The 10,955-nt window shown below is 40.3% G+C and overlaps 1 protein-coding gene across 6 annotated transcripts; it reads right to left on the bottom strand.

Moving 5' to 3' along the window:
* Nucleotides 1–901: 901 nt before the first annotated feature.
* On the bottom strand, nt 902–3,763 carry LOC144714644 (lysine-specific demethylase JMJ29-like). 6 transcript variants are annotated; one of them, XR_013584417.1, is made up of 6 exons: nt 3,563–3,755; nt 2,380–2,489; nt 2,081–2,180; nt 1,759–1,891; nt 1,598–1,658; nt 902–1,178 (listed from the first exon to the last, which is right to left on the bottom strand). XR_013584417.1 is itself a non-coding variant. In XM_078589428.1 (5 exons), the coding sequence occupies exons 1-4, from the start codon at nt 3,599–3,601 to the stop codon at nt 1,778–1,780; spliced, it is 363 nt and encodes a 120-aa protein (XP_078445554.1). In that variant the 5' UTR covers nt 3,602–3,756; the 3' UTR covers nt 902–1,178; nt 1,759–1,777. The 6 variants fall into 6 exon arrangements, 3 of the variants coding, with proteins under 3 accessions (XP_078445554.1, XP_078445553.1, XP_078445555.1); XR_013584419.1 differs by lacking the exon at nt 1,598–1,658 and having other exon boundaries at nt 1,759–1,917; nt 3,563–3,763; XM_078589428.1 differs by lacking the exon at nt 1,598–1,658 and having other exon boundaries at nt 3,563–3,756.
* Between the last annotated feature and the right edge of the window lie 7,192 nt (nt 3,764–10,955).

Here is a 10,955-nt window from a genome sequence, read left to right as displayed (position 1 = left end):
ACCTGACTGAAGAGGGATTCCTCGTCTGCAAGGCCCAAGGCCTGTGCTACCAGTGCAACGAGAAGTTCTTGCTAGGGCATCGATGCTTCAAAACGCTCAACATCCACATTGTCATGCCCGACGATGCCCCACACGCCGATGATGTCCCCGCCAACCTGACACCCGAGGACGACCCTCCAGCTTGAGGTCAAGCTGTGCTCAAAGGGGGGAGTATGGGAAGGGACATTATCATCTTTCTCCATCTCCTTGAGGTTTCCTTCGCATCTGTCGCCCTCCTTTTTGGAGGGCAGGACATGAAACATTAAGTTTTTGGCTTCTAGTATTCTCCTCTCTCTCCCTGGGCGATGTCCACTCTGTCGAGTTCTCCAGTGACGTCCAATCCACCGTCCCTCTGACCACTCGTGACCCTCCGACAACATCCACTCCGCCCGGGTTCACCCGTCTGCGATATGATCCCAGCTGGGATCCTAGCGTGAAGCAACTAGGAAAGAAGTGGAACTGTTTTCACAAAAGCTTCCCTAATTTTCAGCTTTAGGACAAGCTGTCTTCAATGGGGAGGTATTGATGTGTACTTTTCAAGAAAGTACCAAAGAAGGAAAAGGCGGGAGGGTCAATGGACCGGTGACCGGACGACCTGACTAGGAACTCGACCCTATAAATAAGAGGGAGTCATGGTTGGGGGAGGGAGGACGTTATTCTTGATTCAGGTATGCGACGGTTATGTTGCTGGAGGACCAGAGACGTGGAGCTACACCACAGATATGGGAAGGGGATTGACGATGAGGAAGGAGCCTGGTCACTGGAAGGGCGAGCCGCCCTATCGTCAGATTCTATTATCTTTCTATCTCTATTCTCTCTCTCAACATCGGATTCAGACTCACAATTGGGGAATATAGAAATATTCTTGAGTTTCTATTGGAGATAATTCATTGATAGGACATAGGTGTACCAGCTTATCTTCCACATCAATGATACTTTCTCTAAAGTCTATCACCTTGCCTTCTCCATCTCTGTGCATGTATTGCATAATCATCCTGTATTTGAGTAATGCAGGTTCACCACTCGGCAATTTCCTCGAAGATACCCTCACGGATCTCGTGGCAGCAGTTTAGACAGAGATCTAAGAGCACTGCAAGCAGCTTCGATGTAGATCAACCATAGAAGTTCTGCAGTTATTTCTACATAAAAAATCAAAGGACATTTAAAGCTATCTCTATGACATCCATGTAACAGAGGAATGAAATATAATATCCACCATAATACAAAATAAGGGTCCCTGAAATCACAGGTTAGATATCTAGTTCACATGATGACATTTTAGGTTTCAGGAATAAGACTAGATTGCATAATCATCATAACCCATCTAGTTATCGTCATCTTCATCCATGGACGACAAGTGGATGATGCCAAAGTCATCATCTGCCAATGGATGATGATCGGAAAATTGTTTGGGATGTGTCCTAGTAATAGACACCCTAGTGGAGATGAATGACAAGGTGCATCAGTTGCATCTTACAATCCTTCCTCTCCAGGTGCACCTTTATTTACTTCATAAGATTCATCTTCAGATTCATAAAATGGGAGAAGACGGACAAACCAAAAGACACATTCACTGATGGAGCTGCTGGCGCTCATTCTTTGACTGGATGCAGGCAATCCTAATAAAACCATTGAGAAATTTATAGAACAGTTTTAACAGTTATTGAATAAGGAGAAACAATCATCAGCAAGACTCAATTGCATCCGTCTAGTGTGCACCTTGAATTCTAGCCTCGAATCACTTGTCCGCTGTCTGATCCTTGCAGAGGTTTCTCAAAACGAGCAACAGAGAATGCAAGATAGAGCAATCATACTTGATATTCAAAGCACGGCTGCTGTCATCCCACCGTTTCTGCGCACATATTGGAGGAAAGGTACCTAAGATGTTGAGTCATTCTAGCTTTTTGAGAGTTACAGGGCAGTATTAAATAGGAGAATAACACAATAAACCCATAAACAGAAGCAAGAGAAAGGAAACATGAAAAATTTTAATTTTTTTTAAACACAAGAAATTCTATGGTTCAAGTTTGAGAGAATTAACCTTGATCTGCTTAGCGTTCCTGAGACAACTAGTGCAATTACAGTTTCCACGGCAGAACGGGCAAACAACAGCAATCATGGCCTCTGATTCATGAGGATACCTTAGAATTCAAAGAAAATTAATTAATATCTAGCCAATCTATTAATTAATTTAATCAATATTGAGCCCAATTCTGGGAAAAATAAATTAAACACAGTAACCAGAAGGAAGATCATGATCGAAGGAGAGCTTCAACGCCGAGAAGCACTATATTTTAATAAAGTAATGCGAGAAGAGAGGTTACATCGATGACCACACACCAATGCCGTATACATTCAACACAGTAACGCTGCTTCTGGCACTTGCCACAGTGTATAACTCTCACATCCTCGCGACTTCGCCGGCACTGGTGACATGATGTCGTACTAACCTGAAGCACAACCAAAACACGATTGAGACAGCGGGATAAAACTTTTACCCGAAAAAAAAAGCAAATATGAAGAAAACTCAAAGCAATACTCAAGCAGCAGAGAAAAAACTCTTGAACAGAACGAAATTAACAAATTAATCAAAGATAAAGATAACCCAAACCAGAAGCTAATGCGGAACAAAAACCCTTGAACCAAATGAAATTAAAAAATTAACAAATAGAAGGATGATAGGTTCTATGCAATGAAATACAAGAGGAGAAACAAACATAGAGCAGATCGGTGTCTTCTTGACTAGCAATGTTGACCACGAAGAGACTAAATAAAGACCCAGAGGGGGCTCCCTATAAATAAGATGGAGGTCCAGGTATGAAGATAGTTCATTTTCTTGAAAGCTAACTCGACAGTTACGTCGGGAGGCCGAGGCAGCTGGAGAGATTCTCGACAGCTGATCGGAGGGAGGAGCACGATTCGTCGGGCCGCCCGAGAGCTTGGAGTCAACCTGAAGACTGGAGATTCGAGAGGCATTGTCAAGATCCTAGTACGGTCGTGGACGAAGAGTCACGGGGAAGGAGTGCCCCGATCCGTGAGGATCTGTATCGGGGAGGATCAAGAGTTGTATTCTCGGAATCGAACAACAATTTGGAAGATAGATTGAATTTCGAATATTGATACTTCCGTTCGTATCAAAGGATAACCAAAAAAATAAAGTTAATCGGAGCAAAAACTCTGGATCCAAATAAAATCATCGCATTAATAAAAGACAAAGATAACCCAAGTCAGAAACTGAAGCAGAAAAGAAACCCTTGAACCAAAGAAAATGGACAAATTAATCATATATAAAGATAACAGAAAACAGATACTGAAGCCAAACAACGACTCTTGATCCAAATGAAAAGAAAAAAAAAGTACAATAATGGTGACAACCATAAACATGACTCTTACACCGCAACCGAATTTTGGATCCAAATCAGAAGAGAAAAAACTGAATGGCGCAAACCCAGAATGATTTTCCAACTACGGCACAAAAAAAAACTCTTGACCTGAATGGAAAAGAATCAAATTTGGCGCAAACCTTCTTCCTTGTTGCCTCCTTCCGAGATCTCTTTTTCATAAAGTCTTCTCCACTAAATCCTCGCGAACGTTCAGTCCCTGAGAGGCAGCCATTCTCCCTCCGATAATCTTTGATGCAATTTGATCACTTTTTGAAGCACAAGGGTCCACTGATTGATTCAAAGAGCAGTACTGGGCATAGTCTGCGTCAGTTAAACTTCAACTATACAGATTAGCAAAGATATTGACTTTTTTGTATGCCACGAATCATTTAAGAGAAATATAATACCAACCTGCCTACTTACATTATTCCTTTTAGATACATTTATTCCTTCCCTCCAACCATTGTCTCACAAATTTGTTAATTGTAAATCAACAATCCCAATCAGTAAGATTTGATTAAACCGGTCTGTTCATTGTAAAATTAATGGACATTGGAAGTGTCAATTTGACTCTCTTCAGCTTAATAAGAGCTTTGTCTGCAAACTCAGCATCCTATTTAGCAGCTAGTAATAATTGAACATGTATCCCTATACTCCTTATGATAACTAAGAGCTAGGATTAAATATAGGTTTAAATCTAGATAGGATGAAAGGTTTGGATCAAACCTAGGTTGGAAGACATTTTATCAACTATGATTAACTCTTAATATAGTCGTTATACTCAGTAATAATGGCCATAATGAAGCATAGACATTTAACAATAAAATGGCTATGGATTGTATTATAAATACATACAAACTAAATGTTAATCTTGTGGGAAATGCAACGTTTACAATATGTCTCAACTAGCCTTCTTCTCTCTTCTTCTTTCTCTTCTTGTCTCTCCCCTTGTTCCCAAGCAAGGCGGTTCTCTTTAGAAACTGTTTAACCCACAGTTGGGTAATGCTTTAATCCCAATCTCTTCTGCCTCTTCAAATACTATGAAACCTTGCAACTTAAAAAGAATTAACAACAGTAAAGAATCTTGTAAGACCAGTGAAGGATGATGATGTTGGATGAACAGGATGGGATTGAATGACCATTCATTTAGTCACTTGTCCATGTCATTTGATTTCATCTCCATTGCCATCTGTCACTATTGGTCAGTCACAGTTCGGTCTTCAGTCTCATTCCGTCATAAACCCATAATAAAAACCAGAATGGCTAACAGACAGATGGATGATGAAATGGACAAATTAGACAAACAAATCGAGAGAGAGAGAGAGTGGGTGAGAGAGAACAAGAGAGATTCAGAGAGAGAAAGAGAGAAAGAGAGAAAGAGAGAAAGAGAGAAAGAGAGAAAGAGAGAAAGAGAGAAAGAGAGAAAGAGAGAAAGAGAGAAAGAGAGAAAGAGAGAAAGAGAGAAAGAGAGACTGAGGGATACAACAAAAGCAAGAGAGAGAGAGAGCATGGAAGAGAGAGGAATGATGAGAGAAATTTATAAAGAGATAACAATAGGGACAAAGAATGCAATAGAGAGAGAGACTAGGGGAGCAACAGTAGTCTTCATCAACCCCTTCAGCAATGGCGATCATATCACCGATGACTAGACACCATCCTTATTGATGATCCTCATCCCCGTCCACTACGGTTAATGTTCCAATTGAGCACATTTATCCCCCCTATCAACAGCAGTCTTTATCCTCACCCACAATTGCCCTTGTCCCCACAGCTGACCTCAATCATCTTACTCTTTGATGTCGATCATTGTCCTCATTGAGCAGGGTCGTCACCCCCGTAGTCAATGACAATATTGTCCCCAACTGTTGTCATCCTCGATGACTGATTGAGAAAGGTCACTGTCAACAAGTGTCGTCATCCTGGTCGATGACAATCATTGTCAAGTTCATGTCTGTCAATATCCTCATCGATAACAATTGCCATCCCCTCCACGACTTTTTTCATTCTGCAGTCAATGACAGTAATGCTCACCCCCTCATCTTGGAAGGTATTTGTTATAGTGACTGACCTCGACATAAACTAATAATATACATTAAATAAGTTTATATATTTATATAGTAAGTAAAATATAAACCATATATTTTATAAATATAACCCCATTAAAAATATTATCCTCACTTATGTAATCATTTATGCCATCTATCATCTATGATGGATGACTGATGGCTGATAAGGAAAGTCATTCCATTCGGTGGCTGATCCATTGCTCCTACAAGCCTATCACTAATACGCGTCTCGAGCCACCAATAGTGTTTTATGATATGCCAGATTTTAATGAACACTTGGATGACTGATTTTTATGACATGAAGGGGTCAGAAATATTAACGAAGCATTATTTTGTTAATTATGGAAAATATTAGCGTAACTTTACTTAGTTAGGTTTGAAACCTCCAATTTGTTTATTCAAAAAATCATTGCATATAGAAATCACTCTACCCAAATGTAAATGAAAACTATTTGGTTGATTATAGGGTAGTAAAATTCATCAACTCTAGAAACTCCATGTGCTGGTTGACATATTTGGTCTCTTTCTCACTCCCTTTAAGTCACACAAAACAGGAATGAAACCTGAACTTTTGGTTTCTCACCTATCCGTGATAATTTTAAGTACATCATTTGTAAACATATGATGTTCAATGCACGACCTGGGTTGATTAGTGTAGTCAGTAAAATGTTTATGGATGTGGTTTCCGAGGGGAAATGAAGGATCTCTTGCATTGATTTCTCAAGGATGAACCACAAGAAGAAACAAAGATATGGAATCATGGAGATCTTGGTAATAGCTTGAAGGTGAAACTAAGAAAGGAAAAACCTGATTCTATAGAGATCTTGATATAAGGAGCTTGTCTTTTGAGTCAACAGGTAATATCCTTAGTCTTGAGAGTAATGGGATATCTCATACTAATGAAACCTTACCTGTGCCTCAAAGACTGGCCCATATTGATAGGCAAGATGAGCCTCTTTTTCCTCTTTAGTCTCACTTGATGTTAACCCATCATTATTCAAAATTGACTTAGCCTCTGAACATAATAATTAACTCCCACACTTAATGAAATATCTTAATCCCAAATTAACATAATATTTTACTTGAGTTATGGATTTTATGATAGATTATATCTACAATTAAACATATTATTATCCATATAATAAATAACAACTTAACAGTTTCCGCTTATTGGATTATAAATGAGATTGTTATTATTGTGCTGGATAAAATGAATATGTTACTGGTGACAGTAATAAATGTTGGATTGACAAAATAATGTGTATGGCCAATTGCTTTGTTAATGAAATTCCTCGATAAGATGAGAGTATATTCATAAAAAATGCTTTAATTTAATTCATAAATTTAAATGAAGTGTTTTAAGACCATTTTAGAAAGAGTGATGAGTAAAGATGGTATACCATGATGTGATGATAAATATATTATTCTTCTATCAATATATTTCTCTCTGATCTCTCTCAACGACGCGAACATCGGATAAACCATTTTCTCTCGCAAAAAACTGGGTGACATGTTTCACCCCATTTCCCTCTCCCTTACTTCATTGACTTCTTTCTCATTCAATTTGCTTTCCCTCTTAATCCTCCTGAGCCTTTCTTTCTCTCTTTCCATCACTCTATCTTTCTCGCTCTCATGCTTCATCTCAAAAAAGTTCTCTTTCTCTCTGTATATATGTCAAACCATTTGTCTCTCTCTCTTTCTCTATCTCATACTATTTCTCTTTATCTCTCTTTATCTATCGTAAGCAATTTTTTTCTCCTCTCTCTCTCTCTATCTCAAACTATTTCTCTCTCTTCCTCTGGATGTATCTCAAACTATTTTCTCTCTCTGGATGTATCTCAAACCATCTCTCTCTCTCTCTGGATGTATCTCAAACCATCTCTCTCTCTCTGGATCTATCTCAAACTATTTCTCTCTCTATGGATCTATCTCAAACCATCTCTCTCTCTCTGGATCTAGCTCAAACTATTTCTCTCTCTATGGATCTATCTCAAACCATCTCTCTCTCTGGATCTATCTCAAACTATTTCTCTCTCTATGGATCTATCTCAAACCATCTCTCTCTCTCTGGATCTAGCTCAAACTATTTCTCTCTCTATGGATCTATCTCAAACCATCTCTCTCTCTCTCTGGATCTATCTCAAACTATTTCTCTCTCTATGGATCTATCTCAAACCATCTCTCTCTCTGGATCTATCTCAAACTCTTTTTCTCTCTATGGATCTATCTCAAACCATCTCTCTCTCTGGATCTATCTCAAACCATCTCTGTACAATAGGCGTTGATAATGGTTTACATGTATCCATATTCGAGTGTCGCAGTATTTGAGAGATGTATTTTGATTGAGAAAGTAGATATCTATTTGGAAGTTTGATGAATTCGATTCCTTGGAAATAATGAGCGGGTCCTAAATCTTTGATCACAAATGAAGTTTGAAGTTATTTAACAAGAAGATTAATTTCATTAGTAAAGGGAGAAATAATAATTATATCATCAACATATATAATAATAAAAATTGGTTTTGATGAGGAAGATTTAAAAAATAATGATGTATCAGTTTTCTACCCAATGAAATCTAATTGTACTAGGAATTGAGTCAATCTACAAAACCAGGCTCTTGGAGATTTTTTTAGTCCATGTATAGATTTCTTAAGAAGACAGAGATGATTAGGATTGGTGAGATCTTTGAAACCCATGGGTTGTTCCATGTATAAGGTTTCTTTTAGATCTCCATGTAGAAATGCATTGGAAACATGCAATTGATGAATTTTCCAATTCATAGTAACAGCAAATGAAAGGATTAAACGAATAGTAGTGTGTTTTATTACTGGACTAAAGGTTTTTAAGAAATTGAATCCTTCCTGCTGATTATAACCTTTAGCAACAAGTTGTGCTTTATATTTATCAATTGTACCATCTTGTTTGTACTTAGTTCTGTATATCCATTTGCATCCGGTTATATGCAAATTTGGGTTTCTGGGAACTAACTTCCGAGTTTGGTTTTGTATCAATGCATTAAACTCTTCCTTCACAGCTTTCATCCGATGAGAACTCATAGATGCAACTTTGAAAGAATGAGGTTCTTCTGAATGAACTACATTAGCAGTCAGACATTTAGGTAGTGGATAACGAGCCACAGTTAGTGACAGGCGACGTTTTGGAGGAATAACTTCTGAGTAAATATTGTGTATGAGTCTTGTTTTTAAAATATCTCCACGTTGGATCTATCTCAAACTCTCTCTCTCTCTGGATCTATCTCAAACTAATTCTATCGCTCTCTCTTTTTATCCCAAAATATTTCACTTTCTCTTTCTCTCTCTCTCTCTCTCTCTCTCTCTCTTTCTATCCCAAACCATTTCTCTCTCTCTCTCACTCTCTCTCTTTTTCTATCCCAAACCATTTCTATCTCAAACTATTTCGCTCTCTCTCTCTCTCTCTCTTTATTTATTCCAAACCATTTCTCTCTCTCTCGCCATCTAACCCAAACCATCTCTCTCTCTCTCTCCCTCCCTTTATCAATCCCAAACCATTTCTCTTTCTCTCCATCTATCCCACAACCATCTTTCCCTCTCCCTCCCTTTATCAATCCCAACCATTTCTCTCTCTCTCTCTGTATCTACCTCAGACCATTTCTCTCTCTCTCTCTCTCTCTCTCTCTCTCGTGGTATCTATCTCAAACTATTTCTGTCTCTCTATCTCTCTATCCAATCTTAAACCAGTTCTCTCTCTCTTTCTATGTATCTGTCTCAGACTATTTCTCTCTCTCTCTCTCTCTCAAACCGTTTCTCAATCTGTCTCTCTCTATCTCAAACTGTTTTCTTTCTCTCTTTCTCTCTTTTTGTTTATTTCTCCGCCTTACTCCATCTCTCCTGGTATCTAACCGTGCATCTTCCGCTTCACTCCGTATCTCATCTGGTATCTAAACGTGCGTCTTAGGAAGAATTATCACCTCCGGAGGAAAAATCCCCCGCCAGGTTCTTTCAAGATGGATCTTCTGTCAAAGAGAATGATACCTACGCGGATATCGGCGTACGGACAGCTGCAGACATCCGCTCTGACAAGACGAGGAAGTCTCCCAAAGATTGTACGAACGCTGCCCTCAACGACAAAGCTGTCAAAGAGAGCGGCGCCTACTCAAGTACGTGTGTACGGAGGACTGGAAGCGCCCACTCCGACAAGACGTGGAAGCCTCCAGAAGATCGCATATCCGTCGCCAGTAAGATAAAAGAACCACGTGTCAGTCTCTGAATAGACGGCTTCCAGTTGCCCTCGCATTGTCCCGAGATGACATGAGGCAGCGGCGTCGACCTAGCAGCCTGACAGACGTAGTCCATCATGAGAAGGAGTACGGCGGTTGTCACAGTGGCTAAGGTCGCTTTTAATGCTTCACCGCATTCAAATCCCCTATAAGTACTTGAACAATCCGTCAATTCATTTTATGGGATTTCCTTCTTATCCCTCTCTTCCTCTCTCGACTCTCACTCTCTCTTTGAAAGTCCTTCTATTCTCAACATCCTCGTGGGTCCGTAAAATCCTTTTTGGGATTCAAATCTCATTGAACACACATAGCTAGGATCTGATAGCAGCTCCGGCCCGCGCTCCCGCTTCGGCTTGCGTCTCCTCCGCAACGCTGCCGGTTTCAGCGTCCCGACTTCCTCAGCTGTAAGTCTACCCCCGTCGCTCACCGTACTCCTTTCTCCAGAGCCCACGTACCGAGAAAAGAGAAGAGAGACACGAGAAGAGAGACTAGAGTAGAGTTTTGAGACCGACACATCACAGTTTGTCTGAGCTCTCTATCCCGGACGAAGCTGTCGAACGCTCTTCTTGAGCTCTGCCAGAGCATCCCCTCCGTCCCTTATTCTGAGGTGGCCCATCCTGCGGTCGACACGAAGAAGAGACCTTGACGACTATTGCAGAGGAACAAACGTAAGAAAGGCCGGAGGGCGAAGAAGAAGAGAAGAAGTCAAAGCACTGCGCGTCTTGCACCCATAGAACTGGTACTGCACCTTTTCCCTGCGTTCTCTGATAGAGTGATCCTCACCGTAGATTCCAAATCCAACGTTTAGTTTCCTATTTAAACGCAGGATTAAGTCGCGGCGTCGGATCTGTGGAGTTATGGCCAGCATCCACAAAGCCACGTCGAGGAAGTGGGGCTGGCGGTTGTAACTGCTATCTTTAGACTTGTGTTCGTTTAAATGCTCCGTGAAGGATGCTGTGTGTGTGCAAAAATCTGCGTGTGTTTTCTTCTTTCCTTAAGTGTGTGCTTTTGTTCTTGGTTCTCCTCGTCTCACGTGTGGCTTGGCGAAGCAGGTCGTTCCTTGAGAGCCTTTGTGCTACAAGTGAGTATCAGAGCCAGTCTGATTCCAAGGACCTGTCGCAATGCCGAGCGTGGAGAACCATCAACTCAAGGAGAGAAGAACACGATCGATTTACTCGGCAGGAAACTTCGAGGCCGTTGTTCCAACAC

Source organism: Wolffia australiana, chromosome 17 (genome assembly GCF_029677425.1).
Source record: "Wolffia australiana isolate 7733 chromosome 17, ASM2967742v1".
NCBI classification, from domain to species: domain Eukaryota; kingdom Viridiplantae; phylum Streptophyta; class Magnoliopsida; order Alismatales; family Araceae; genus Wolffia; species Wolffia australiana.
This window is presented reverse-complemented; position numbering and strand designations above follow the sequence as displayed.